General features: G+C 38.8%; 1 protein-coding gene across 8 annotated transcripts in view; it reads left to right on the top strand.

The window, feature by feature from the left end:
• dennd5b (DENN/MADD domain containing 5B) overlaps positions 1–15,131 on the top strand; it is an 85,297-nt gene that overhangs the window by 40,938 nt on the left and 29,228 nt on the right. For all 8 annotated transcript variants that reach the window (XM_030148676.1, XM_030148675.1, XM_030148671.1 and 5 more), the window contains 2 exons: positions 749–858; positions 8,231–8,906. In XM_030148676.1, coding sequence (XP_030004536.1) covers positions 749–858; positions 8,231–8,906 — 786 coding nt within the window. The remainder of the gene's footprint in view (positions 1–748; positions 859–8,230; positions 8,907–15,131) is intronic.

The following is a 15,131-nucleotide window of genomic DNA, read 5'->3' as shown; positions in this document are numbered from 1 at the left end:
AAATTGAAATAGTCAGCATCAGGTTTCACATGCTCAGTAGTATCAGTCCAGATATACTCCTCAAAATGCACTAAAAGTATAGATTTCAGATTTATTGAGGCTGTTTTAAGCATATGTTTATCCCAAGGTGTTAATGTGTCACTGTTATTAAGTCAAAACAGCATAAAGGAATAAGTCAATCAAATGAAAATTGATCAGGTTTTTTAATATTGATTAAAATGTTTTTGTTAATTTTTCATTAAAATGCCAAACTTTGCCAGTTGCAGCATCTTAAACATGAGGGTTTGATGCTTTTCTTTGTTTCTAATGACCTCAATGTCTTGGATGTGTATGGATTTCAGCTCCTAACATGTTATAAAGTCACCAAAGTAACCACCATAGGAATGAAATATGAAGTTTAATTTATAATCTCCCACCCCCTTACCCCATCCTTCTACCTACCCTAAATTCCCATGTCAGATCCCATAAGTAACTCAAAACTCCTACACATAACAGACTAAATTCTGACTAAGAACTGTTAATTAGGTGGTTGATTAATTGTTAAAGATGCCACTTTTTGGGTTAAATTTCTTGTCATTAAAACATAATCAGCAGATACGACCATAAAATACTAGTTTATTTCAGATGTCATTTCAACAGTACTTCCGACAGATGGAGGCTGTAATGAAACCAAGTTGTTATTAAATGTCATGAGAATCGAACATAATTGTATTTATATAAAGTTATGTCGATATGTTTTTCTGTCCAGGTGAAAACTTTGAGCAGAGCCCCCTGAGGAGGACGTTCAAGTCCAAAGTACTGGCCCACTACCCGGAGAACGTGGAGTGGAACCCCTTCGACCAGGATGCGGTCAACATGGTAAGTGGTCAAATGGACTGGATCATTACTCAGGAAAGGGTCTGTGGGGGGTTAACACCAAAACGTCCAACAGGGCAGGAAAAGACCAGGTGCACTGAGGCTTTAGATCCCAGACACACAAAAAGAATCCACATTCAGTGCAGAGCAGTCCTGGATTAAGACACAGTGCTTTCTCAAGGGATTCTGGGTAACGATGCGATAATAAATCCCTCTGTTGCCACAGTAAAATAACCCAGAGCGTTCTCCACTGGGGCTTTTGGAGGCAAAGGCACAAATTAGTTTTGACATCTTGATCAACCGCTGAATGTCTCTGTTACCAAAAACAGAGATGAAAACATAACTGGAATTACTGTTCACTGTGAAATTATACAATATGTTCATAAATCGCTTTAAAAAAACAGTAATAATTATGTTTCATGACCACTGAGAAACAGATCTGATATTCTAACATACAATAAATGAATCCTCAATAACTCCTAATTAAGTAACAAAATGAGTAAGCAGTAAGGTTTCTATATATATGGCATGTTTTAAAAGAAAAGTTACAATGAATAGGCAACAGGAATAAGCCATAAACATACATATTTATAAAGTAAATTACAATCTTTGCTCACATGAAGTGGAATAGTGTTGTTAAAGTGTCGAAACATTACACTGGTCTACAAATAAAATGCTTCCAGAATAAAACTAGTGAAATTTTACTATGTGTGGGTCACTGATAAATAAAAATCAAGTTAAAAATGCTGGTTGACTGAAGTTTTCAAGATACAGTCTAGGGTCAAAATGTGAAATTCGAGAATTAACGAGAGAATGGGTTGAACTCAAAAGGAATATTTGTCTCAGAGCTACAAGATCTACTTCAAAACACTGCACATGACAATGCATTCACTTTACAGGTTCTATCTAGTGGAAGATTTATAAATTTATTTTATAAATGTACATAAACCAATATTCATGTGTAATAACACTTTATCATATACCTTGAAAACTTCAGCAAACCACCACTTTTGTCATGTATTTTCCAATTGATCTTATTAAAATACGTAACATTTGGCACATTTAGTCTCTGAAGCAGATAATTTCTAAAAAACAAAAGAAAAAGAAATTGTAGACCAGTGTTATCAGAAAGATCATCAGTTATCACCAGTTTTGTTGTTCAGTGAACATTACAGACATAATCCTTTATTGAATCCAAGTGTTGTCAATCTATCTCCTGCTGAAGCCGGAGGGCGTTAAAAGCCTAGAACGTTTTCCGACACAGGAAGGAGAATGTTAAAAGGTATTGACAGTGAATGGATGGCCTTGAATGGATCATATCCTTCATTCTTCTCTGTGCCACGTCTAGAACTGAAGAATGTGGTCAAACATGACAGTGACAGACTATTAAACTGTGTAATGACTGTAAGCATCAGGACGTCAGAACAAGAAAATGACCTGTCCAGTGTGTGTGGACCTCGGTGTGACTTAATCCAAGGTAGATTTATTTCCAGGTTTTATGATGAGACTCTAGTCCACAGCAGAGGTGGGTAATCCCAGCTCCACAGAGTAAAAGTCCTGCCATGTGTTTGTTCCAACCACTCACTGAACCAGCCCATTTTGATGAGCACAACTCCTCATCCAGGTAAATGGGATCATTAGTGGAATCACCTGTGTTAATGAATAGGTAGAATCAAGACATGGCAGAACTTTTACTCTATGGAGCTGGGATTTCCCACCTCGGGTCCACAGGTGTGAAACAAACGACCTGTGGGCCAAAACCGGCTCACCATAGGATCCAATCTGGCATGAGGGATGAAGTTATGAAATGCAAAAATTATAGTGATGTATTAAAAATAATTCACTCATTCATTCATTCATTCATTCATTCATTCATTCTCTGAACCCACTTTACAAGGGTCATGGGGGTCGCTGGAGCCTATCCCAGCTACTTATAGGCAAAGGCGGGGTACACCCTGGACATGTCACCAGTTCATCGCAGGGCTGACATAGAGACAAACTATCGCTCTCACGTTCACATATGGGGAATTTTAGATTAACCCATTAACCTATTAGTGCATGTCTTTGGATGGTGGGAGGAAGCAGAAGTACCTGGAGAGAACCCACGCAGACATGGGAGAACATGCAAACTCCTGTTATCACTGGTTTTTACTGTTGATTATTAAAAATCAGCTGTGTTAAAATCTTTTTAGATTAGTTTCCACAGACCAATATGATCCAAAGTGGATCAGACCAGTTAGATATTATTATAATAATCGATAAATGAAGACAACTCCAGATAATGAGAACAATTTTTCTTTTTGTTTTAGTGTAAAAGTAAAATTCCATTAAAATGTTGACAATTACAAACTATCCTTTCACACAAAAGATGAATAACCTGAACAAATATGAACAGCCTGAAATGTCTTAAGAGAATTCAGTTTAATTTGACCAGTATTTTGTCTGTTACTAAATCTTTTGTGCATGTAAATCCACTGTGATCTGGAAGTTGTAATGTACGTGTAAATGATAAACTGAGACATTATATTGTTAACATTGCACATATTTTTCTTAAGAAATTTCAGATTGTTCATTTTATTCATATCTTTAAGGAAACTTTGTAGATGTTTAAACACTTTCATGATATATTTTACTTTTTCACTGTTATCATTTTACTGGTGTGGCCCACTTCAGATGATATGGGGCTGAATGTGACCCCTGACCTAAAATGAGTTTGATACCCCTGCCCTAGTTTATTCCCCATGTGGTTGTACATTGTGAGTATGTGACTGTTTGGCTTCTTGTGATGGAAGATCACCGCCTATTTTTCCACCTGCTCTGGCGTCAGTGCTGCTGAATAATTCAGATGCAGTTCTCACCTTACGTCGGCATGGAAACGTGCCATTATGCAGTAGCGCGGCGACTGAAATCCGACACCTCGATGATAGTGAGATGTCAGGGTGATGACTGAGAGAACCGGCATCTTCTGTTTGTCTGTGTCTTATGACCTCTGCAGCTCCAGCTCTCCCTACACTAGAACGCCATCATCTTTCATCATCGTTATCATTCTCGTCAAAGCGTTCTCATCCCAGCTCCTCCTCATCCTCCCCCTGATGCTCCACCAGAGATGTAAGACGTGGATGGGGGAGGATGCACACTTGTAATCACACTTCTGTGCCTTTCTGTAAAGCCTGTAAAGCTCCTGGGATGACTATTTTCAATCATTCCCCTTTTTCATGAATGTCACTTCACTAACACTTACAGTCCAATTACAGTAGGCGCAGAAAGGTAAACCTTCAGCCTTGGGGGTGCACTGATCGTGAAATTCTGGGCTGATGCCATCACTGGTGTTATTTTTTTGTTCATTTTGTTGTTACTTCGTCGCCTTATTCTATTCATGAAGCAATGAAATCTTAACTTTAAGTCTTTCACTTCTTCATCACAACATTCTTCAATGAGCATCAGTGCTGTGCAAGTTACTTCCAAGCTGTACATTACAGATTACTTGTTACTCTTATTTAAAAGTAATTCCTTACCTTACAATATTACTGACTCAGAACTATAATGTGTCACATGACTTCTGTGTTACTTTTGAGTTACATACAGACTCTTGTCATAAATGGCACATGTGCAGTAGAATCCATGACAGTTACCTTGTCATTGCTGATCACAGGGTCATGCTAACTAGCGTCTTAAAACAGGGTTAGGGTTAGTAATGAGCGTACGTCCATGTGGCCAACGTACTGTCTTCTGCTACCTTCACCCACTGGCTGAACACCAACAGGAAATAGAACTTTCCTCCCACATTTTTGGTTCCTTAAGGTCTCACGGTCTCGCTGTTTTGTTTTGTTACCCCCCCCCCCCCCCAAAAAAAAAAAAAAAAAAAAAAAGGGAGGCAAGGGGCATTGTTTTTGGTTTGGTTTGGTTTGTTTGTTTGTTTGTTTGTTTAATATATTGTGACTTTAACCTTTAGAACCCATTTAATTCAGTTTTTGTGTCTTTTAAGGCTGTACACATATTCCCTGTATTTTCTTGTTGTATTTGAAGAAAAGAGAAATAAATATGTTTGCTCATGAAAAAGCAGCAAACAGAAGTGGACTAAGACTTTTGCACAATACTGCATCTATAGGTGTTCCATATGCAGGAATCGCACACACTTACCTGACTCCAGTTCTAACAGAATGACTGCCTCTGTGGTTCCTTTTTTTTTTTTCCTTCCAGTGCCCAGTGTGCAATATTAGATACTTTTGGTGTTGAAATGGCAGTCATTAACATTAACAGATGTCCAGGATGACAAACCCCAATGTATACTTCATGTAACCACCCAAGCACATGCAAATCCTACATAGTGACAATTTAATGAGCCACTTCCTGCAACTGAAATGTTAGAGACAGGGTTCAGTGGAGTGTTACAGGGTTCTGTCATGTCTACAGGCCTATGTAGATGCATTTATTCTGCAAAAACACACAATCTTTTTAAAATGTGTTGTATTAATGAGCTCAAAATGAAATGCATATATGCAAATTCAACTCAAATGAAAGAACTGAATCATGGATTTTTTTTTTTTTTTTTAAACAGTGTAAGCTTGTATGACTGTGTTTATGTGTTTACCAGTCAGACATCTAGAGTGAGGTCAAAGGGTGATGGATCTGACGCAATACCAGTTCACGGAGTCTGAAAGATGAAATTTGTTTGCAAAATTCATATTCTTTGTCTTTGAGACCTGATTATGTCAATTTTGGACTCACAGACATGCACACATATAGATGCAGTGCTACATATACAGCTCTGGAAAAAATTAAGAGACCACTGCAGTTTCCTCTGAAATCAGCATGTGTGCATGTATGACAGCCAATCACACCTTATTCTACTTAATAAACACCTGATCCATGTCTTATTTAAGAAGGAGAAGTATAAACACCACTGCTGTGGCCATCACTATCTTCTTACAAGAGGCAAAAACAGTACTATTAGTACTGCAAAAGTAATTGGAATAAAAAAAAAAAAAAAACTATTGAAAACTACTGGACTTCTGCTCCGGCAATGTTCCCAAAGTCTGAAGACTGGTTTTTCTATCAGGACAATGCTCCTGGCCTCAGCTAGGTCAATGAAGGTGTGGATGAAGGACCAGCAGATGAAGACCCTGTCATGACCAGCCCGATCTGTAGACCTGAACCCACTTTGAAAACTTCTGGAATATAATCAAGAGGAAGATGGATGGTCACAAACCATGGAACATTGCTGAGCTTTTTGAATTTCTATGCCAGGAGCTGCATAAAGTCATCCAACAGCAATGGAAGAGAGAAAGCTGTCATTGAAAGGGATTATTCCACCAATTATTGATGTCTGAACTTTTCCCAAGTTACAACATTCGTATTATGTTGTTTAGAAATCAGTATGAACTTGCTTTCTTTGCGTTATTAGAGGTCTGAAAACACTGCATTTTTTTGTTATTTTGACCATGTGTCGTGTTCTACAAATACATGCTCTAAATAACAATATTTTATTTGAAATTTGGGAGAAATGTTGTCAATAGTTTAGAGACTAAAACAAAAATGTTCATTCTACTCAAACACATACCTATAAATGGTAAAATGAGAGAAAGTGATCATTTTGCAGTGGTCTCTTATTTTTTTTCCAGAGCTACATATACCAGCCCTCTGCTGCTCATGGTGAAATGTCAGTAAAATCCCTCATAGAAAATTGCATGGCTCATACATCCAGAACATCATTGAAAATCATCATGTTGTCGTTGTATGGTTGTGTGCACAATATGAACACATACTGCTATTTACACACCTGCCAGAATGTAGATAAATATATGACCATAACCAGAATCTGTCCTGTGGATGTTCACCCCAGTCCACTAACATAAAACCTGACAACATCAGTACTACCCCCCATTCTGGCTCCTTTGTCCATGTTCCTTTTGTCATATAAAGAGAATCAACAGGATAATATGTGCATACTAGGATTCCTCCTTCATAGACATCAGATGTGTAACAGTTCCTATGTTTGGACCGTCTTATTGTTGCTTCTCACTAACGTTACCTAATGATTCTAAGCGCCCTCATCCTGCAGGCGTCAGGTCAATACTTATTTGATACAACGCTTTCCAGATTTCAACCCTGCGTTGTGTGACATATGGAGGGTGTTTCTCAGCGCTCAGTTTGATTTCATTACCTTCTTCTGTGCAGCATGGCTGAGAGGTGAAACCCTACAAAATCTCATTGGTTTCTAGAGTGAATAACAAAATACAAAATGTGTTCATGGTGATGACTAATGTCAGATGCAGAGCGGGCGTGGAGGAGAGATTTACTTTTTCATCTCATAATCCAATCAGGTCACCAGCCCTGTGTGCATGTGGGTGCGGAGACTGGGTAAAATGTCATGGATGTTTATGAGAACAAAGGCTGCAAATTACATGAGTGTATCTGTGTACAATATATCAATGTACACTAAAGCACTTGAATACATTTTTCAGTGCAAAACAGCTTTTGCTTGCATTCTTTGCTCTTAGCAACTAAATAAACATAATGAGGCTAATAAGTATGATTTATTGCAGGATGCTGCTGACATGGTGTTTATAGCTTTCTGCATATTTGCCTCAGCTTTTGGCATCATAATAAAAGCACTGCAGACACAGACGCTCTAGGAGTATCACAACATTATTATTAAGGGTCTGTTTAGTCCCGTACCATGTTTGTCTGAAGCATTACATGAGTTGTTGGTGAAATGATGCTGTTTTTCTTTGATTCAGTTTCATTTGACACAAAAAATCTAAGAAAACCAAACTGGAGAGAATTTAATTTTATGAATCATAAAGATGTCTGAGGTAGGACCAAAAAGTAAAAATCGAAAGTGAACATGGTTTTGTAATATTTTGCAATACGCACAGAAAGACTGCCAAAATTATAATGAAGAAAGAAAAAACATTACATTTACATTATCATTCCCACTCAGCATGTGGACATAGAAGAAGCCCCAGATAATCATCCACAAGTGTACTTAGTGTCAGGTTGGTGGTAGATCATTGTCAGTAATATTATCATTTTAATACTGAGCAGTGTTATCACTCAGTCTAGATTTCTTTCATATCCTGTTGGTTTAATACTGAGTCTGAAACTATTGGTCCATTTTTTTTCTCCGGTCCATAGAGGTTCAGGCTTGGGCTTCATCACTTTAGCAGCTCGTATATAAAGGACTAATGCGGTGTGTTATGGTTGTGTGCTGTGACTTCAGGTGCTGATGTTCTTCCCACTTCACACTCAGCTGCCAAAAGCACAACATCCTCAACATTAAGCAGAAGTCCAGTGTTTGGGTGATTTTGCAGATTTCAGCTCTTACAGCTCTGCTCTGTAGTGGTTTTTGACTGGTTCTCTCCTCTGTCCTCAGCTGTGTATGCCTAAAGGCCTGTCGTTCCGGACGCAGGCGGACCCACGTGAGCCACAGTTCCACTCATTCATCATCACAAAGGAGGATGGCTCTCGAACCTACGGCTTCGTCCACACCTTCTACGAAGAGGTGACCAGTGCGCAGATCTGCTCGGCCATGCAGACCCTCTACCAGATGCACAACGCAGAGCATGGCTCGGCAAACGCCCCTTCCTCCTCTTCTTCCTCCTCCTCCAGCATGGACTCTTTAGCGAGTAGTTTGGACGAGGCAGACTCTCCCGCCTCTTCATCTCGAGGAGCAGGAGGTTACGACTCATCCCGGGACACCCTCTACGTGTCCAAGGCCTTGTGTCTGATCACACCCATGCCCTTCATGCATGCCTGCCGCCGCTTCCTCTCGCAGCTGCACAGGGCTGTCACCGGTACCACCGCCCCCCCGCTGCCCCTGGAGAGCTACGTTCACAACATCCTGTATGAGGTGCCACTCCCTGCTCCGGGGCGCTCGCTCAAATTTCATGGCGTGTACGAGCCCATCGTGTGCCAGAGGCCTGGGCTGGGGGAGCTGCCGCTGGCTGACTTTCCCCTCGGAGAGGCCTTTAATCTTCTTGGAGTGGAAAACCTGGTTCAGGTGTTCACCTGCACCCTGCTGGAGATGCAGATCCTACTTTACTCACAGGGTAAGAATGTCTGTCACACCATATTAAAGTTAAGTTCAGCACCAGGATTTTTGATATGGCCTAAGTTTGTTATGATGGATTTTTTTTTTTACATCTATTATTACTGTATTTATAAAATACCTTAAAGAAAGGCCACAAAGTCAATCCCCTTTTAACCCTTTAAATTTTTTTTTTCCTAGAAAAAGATATTCTATATTGGACCAATGTGTTTTTTCTTTACAAAGTGTTTACAGAGAGATCTGTTTCTGTTTCTTTAGAGTAGGTGTCATGCAAAAACATGTGAGTGTTGCACGTTCATTTTCAGTTGTTTCAATCAATACAAATTAGGTCAATGAGGAAACATCTAGAATAAACAGCACTGCCAAATATTTTAATTGCAGGTAAAAAATAAAACAAAACAAAACAAAAAAAAAAAAACTCAGAAGTTGTTGAACTAAAACCAGAAGGTGTGACTATGAATACATGTTGGATAAACATTTAATACTGAGACGTAGATAAGAAATGAATTTCAAATGTTCATCTTTTCATTTGAATTCAACTTTGAGGCTAAAAAGTGATTTATTAGTAAATAAGTTCTTGAACATAGTGTAAGTAAGTAAGTAAGTAAATTTTATTTATAGAGCACTTTTCACAGACAGAGTCACAAAGTGCTTTATCAAGTGTTCCTCCTATAACAGCACTGAAATCAAAATGTTAAATAGATGGAATAAGTTTCATATCAGTTCCATCAATGTTTAAACCACAGTAATATACACAATCATAAGCATGCATTTACATTAGATTCCTTCTGTTAGTGCAGTGGAGGAATCTGCTGTACAGGCCTCCAGTAAAACTAGAGCATGTTAGTGATATTTGTGGTCCTGCCTCTAGTTCTGTTGTTCAACACATGCAACCATTCATACCAGGTCAAACCAGGATGTACCTGGTGTCTTTGTACTAAATTTAGCGACACACTCTTGACTGAAAAGAATATAAACCCCACTTTAGTTAAAATTAAGGTCAAGTTCAGTCTAAAACCTTAGAAAACAAAAACTAAAGAAATGTTCTGTGTCTAGTTTTAGAGAGGAGGAGAAAATCATTCTGAAAGATTAGCACAAAGCTGTAAAAATCTTCAAACTCCAGCTACATATCAGCCTAACTGAGTGATCAGATTTTCGTCCTTCTAGGTTTCACTTCATCTATTATTCACATCTGCAGTGAGACTTCCATGCTTTTCCTTCGCACCAGAGTGGTGTTGTTTGTGTTGGTGCAGATTACCTGACAGAGAAGCTACTTTCAGCTACTTTTTGTACTCAGATCACCTTTTGTCCTACATTTCTCTGTCCTACCGTTTCTCAGTTTCACTACCTCCTCCGGTCTGCAGCACACATACGTTCTCTGCTGCTTGTTTGTTTGTTTATCTTCTGTGCAGGATGAGTCATAGAAATAGCAATGGTTAGCACACATACAGAATCTAATACTGCTGAAATACGAATTTGAGCTGACTATGCAGGGCTGCACATAGAGCTATCAATTCCTCTTAGGTAGATACAAAACTGAAAAAATAATAGTTTTGTTTTTACTAGGAATAACTTTGTAGTCAACCTTAACCCCTTTAACACTGCCATTATAACAGGCTGCTTAGGTGTCTTCATGTTTTCTTTGCAATAAAAGTGTCAAATGACTTTTCTGCCAATTCTTTTGTACCTTTGTTTTAAGGAAGAACTAAACTTTCACTAGCTGGCCATTAATTATCATTATAAATAATAAATGCTTACAATAATGTGTTTTAATATAAAAGAAAAAAAAACAGACTTGATGTTTTAGCATATTTATTTTGAGAAACAACTGTAAACGTTCATAACGAAACTTTTTGACATTGCAGAAATAAATGTTCAACTGTTTTACATCTGCTCAAGCATGCTTTTTGGTCTTGAACATTCAATATCCATATTATGGCTTCATATTTTTTGTTATTTCCAGGCATTTTTTAGCCTGTGTGGAAGCCTCTGAAACAGATCCTTGCTACCTGTAATAGAGTCCCACATCGCTGCCATAAAGTGTTATATAGTGTTGGAAAGCTCCAGATCTATGCTTTCTGATGCCGTTTGAATTTTGTGGAGTTCAGGAGTTACAATAATTTGAATGATGTAAAGTGCAAAGTGCAGCACCAGAGAGATTGTCGTTGTTAAAGGGTTAATTGCATTTTACATCCAATGGCAGCCCAAAATGTTTTACAGAGTAAATAGGTGCAAGAAACAATTGATAGTCTGTTATACCGGGCACGATGTGACTGCTGGATCAACTACTTTGTCTATAATCTACATGAAAACTGTATGAAATTAGACTCATGTAAAATCATAGGCACTTAGATAAAGAGTAGGGACGATGAAAGTGAACACACAGGTTGCTGTTTATGTGCAGAATGACTGATGTTTGGTTGGAGGGAAACAATCAGAGCAATAACGGCCTAAAAGGATAATAAGCTTGAGATCGATGTCTGTCTGCAAAATAACAGACATGTGAGGGAAAGTATTGATGGTAGTGTCGACTAAAGCACTTTAACAAGAAGTTAAAGAAAAGCATCTTGTTCCTGTTATTCCATTGTCCTTTGATATAATATAACTGTCGGTGCTTTATTCATCAACGTCTGTGCCAAAGGCGATGACTGCTGCAGGGGAAACAGTCAAACCAGATGTCACTCAAGTGAGAAACATTCCAGTTTTGTTAGTGTTCATCATTTTTCACCTTTGGCATTCAGCCCAGGCTCTGACGAGTTCTAATTTTATTCTAATGAAGGGAATTAAAAAAAAAAAAAAAAAAAACTGCTGAGCTCCGTTTGGCTTGAGGCCTGTGATGGAAGGGTTCAGCTCAGGGGAAAACACACAGAACGATCCATGGATGTTACTGAGACGCTGCCCTGACACATGTTCCCACACTCATCTGATCAATCAGCAAGAAATCCTACCACGACAGTTACACCCTGACACTCCTACCTGTCCTCGATACGCACACACTGTGAAAGGAAAAGCATGAAGTGACAGGGGAGTGTCTTCTTATATGAAGGGACATAGTTTGGGGGTAAACTGAAATGTCATCACATTTTAATCAGTGCAGTGCATTTGCATTCCTGTCAGGCATCTGATTTTGTAAGAGCACAACAAGGCTCCTAATACGTCCAGACAGCGCTGATAGAAGCAGCTTTTATTTAAAGGGTTATTTCAGCCAAGTCACAGATGCACTCATAGAACACGGTTCATTTTCCACAGTTCAGACTCATCTACACAGACCTTTCTGTGAAGTCAAATCTGGAGCATGACATGATATCATCAGAGAACAGTGTGTTTACTTTACAAATGGTTGTGTTCTGATAGCTGGACAAAGGGACAAGAACGTAGCTTTGGATGTAACAGACTGACATGCCTGTTATCAACAGTACTGGAGGCTGAAGAACACCCTGGAGACTCTGCATGAGTTTATGTAGACACATTTATTAGGATGAGCATGAGACTGAGAGAGTAATAAAGTAAATGACTGATACACGCCTCACAAGCATACAGAGTATGACCAGGCCCTCAGCGCTCACTCACTCCTTAAAGTACATGTGTGATAAGTCTACACAATGACATACTCCAAAAATGTTATGAAACTGATGTCTAAGTATTGTTCTTCACGATCACACACCCTGTATTATAAGATGACAATTCACTCACACTGATTCCTTCCATTTCCTCTGACCCGGTAGCATACACGGTTTCATTGCTTGTTCCCTCCTTGTTTGTTGCTACTGCGGCTGTGTGGAATTCCCATTCCCAGAATGCACAAAACTTCCGAAAAGGCCTAAGTGACATATCGGTTTGGTATGTAAACAAATGCACTGCTTGTGATGGAATCACCTTCAGAGTTGTTCAGTGTGAGGGAAGTGATTCAGGTGCATAAGCACAGAAAGACTAATGGATTAGTGATAGTTAGGATATCACTGGGGTTTTCAGTGGTTTTCAGCCTTTTTTGGCTTGTGACCTCATTTTAACATCACCAGTGTCTGGCGACCCCAGACATTCAAATCGGAGACATGTTTTTGCTAAAATTAATTAGTTTTTGATCATGTAATAGTTTACTATTGTATGTTGCAAATAAACATTAGTTTTAGACAACATTTAGTCTATATAATGTATATTATTATGGACGGAGGCAGAAAAGCCAGGTGTAGATTACTGCACAAAGGGAGAATTTTATTTTCCTTGGTCAGGATATGTACAGTCAGTCCAGCTTGTATTTACAAGGCTGACAATTATAACTGAACAAACAAGAACTCAGACTATGAATTATGAAAGAGCTACAGCATCTGAAACCAACCACAATGAACATTTGAAAGATAAACAGTACCACAGTGCTTCAGTTTCAGCTGCACAGTTTGTCATGTCTTTCATGGATTGGGATTGTCTCTCAACTCATTGTATATTGTTTATTAGTATTTTTTTTTTATCAATAATTAGAAATTTCAGGCGACCCCATTTTAATTAAGGGCGACCCCACATGGGGTCCTGACCCCAACGTTGAAAAACACTGTACTAATTTGAAGAAAAATAGTAATGAAACTCACACACTGCTTTAATGTCTGAATTACATTTGGAGATGTATAGACTTTTCTCAGTATCATTCATGGGTTTTTTTCTATGTAAACTTGTTTTAGTAGAACAGGGTTTCTCTTAGTGACTTTTTTTCATGTTCGTTGTATTTGTCATGGAATGAACTGCTTTACTAGGCATGTGTTATTTTCTGTACAGTAGATTTTCTTCATGTCATGCATCCTCATGCTGCAGCTGAACTAAAGTACACTTTCTCTGTACATGAGGAGCACCTGACTCAGCTGTTCACCACACCACAGTCGACTCAGTTCTTCCCTTGTGAGACTGAGCTGCCTGTGTTTATCAGTCGCTGATGCACCGTTACAGTTTCACAATGACTCGACATGTCCCGTCCTGTTTTTCAGCATCCATGAACCCTGTCTCTGTCGGGACTTTCTGCTGCGCTCTGCATTAGCCTTATCAGATTTGTTTTTGTTACACCCAGAAAGACCCAAACAGTCACTGGCAACCAAAACCAACTACTAATGTAAAATGTTTAATACCTGTTCATCCACTAATTCTATCAAACCATGTAAATAATTGATGGAAAATGCAGTTATTCATCTTTTCATGGTCATCAGATATGACCCATATGGACGTTCAGAGGCTCCATAGTGAACATGGAAACACCATCATCTTCTACAACATTGATTCACCAGTAAAACCCATGGAGTTGAATCAATGACAGTGGATGGAAACACTTGCTTTATGTTCAGTTAATGATATATTTTACTGAAAATAACACTTTTTCTTCAGTTTTTTTCTGTTTCTGGTATAATAACCTTTGAATTCACTCTGAGTTTTTATGAACATTTACATGAGTGAAATAAATACAGGAAAATACGTGATTTACACTGAAAAAAGTCAAACTGAAGAGGATTATATTACAATAAATGGTGATGAATCAGTTAAGAAAGGTTAAATATAGAGTAAAAATTCATTTGGGAAGTGCCACAAGAGTGCCTCTGGGTCTTTATGGGTTAATGATGCTTGCTCACCTATCACAGACATTTGTTTTTGCCATATTTCAAACAAATTTTCTCCGGCGGTGCAGAAAATGGATGTCGACGATGAATCAGACCTTTTAAAAAGAGCATCAGCAGCATCATCATCTGTAAAGAGAATGATGAATAAGTTCAGCAGGAAGAGAAATAAAACCACAGTTCCTTCATCGTCTCCTCCCATCCCCCATGAGGCCTTGCTGCATGAGCATAGATGCGCTTTGGTGTGAGGAAAGGAAAGAGGGGGAAATTTATGAGGTGTGAAAGATGAACACTCAGGAGACTCTCTTTCAGACATGTTGCATTAGAACGATAAAGCCTGGCTGAGACGCCAAGACTAAACGTACCCCTGTGTGAATGGCAGTGAGTTCTGAAGGAGAGGATGAGCTGTAACATGTAACATGAGAGAAGAAACAGGAGGGTGTGTCTGGGAGAAGAAAAGAAAGTTTGAGCCTGTTCAGACACGACACATGACAAACAAAGACACCAACAGGTCCGGTGTTCTCACTTATATGTGTGTGGTACGGATTTATCACGCTGTGGTTCAGAGTCAGGAACTGGGATTTAATAGAAAGTAAATGCACGGAAAGAAGGAAAGAAAGCAGAGCAAATACATG

The sequence above is a fragment of the Sphaeramia orbicularis genome, chromosome 12 (genome assembly GCF_902148855.1).
Source record: "Sphaeramia orbicularis chromosome 12, fSphaOr1.1, whole genome shotgun sequence".
NCBI classification, from domain to species: Eukaryota; Metazoa; Chordata; class Actinopteri; order Kurtiformes; family Apogonidae; genus Sphaeramia; species Sphaeramia orbicularis.
The sequence above is the reverse complement of the archived record's forward strand: the minus strand, read 5'-3'. Positions and strand labels throughout refer to the sequence as shown.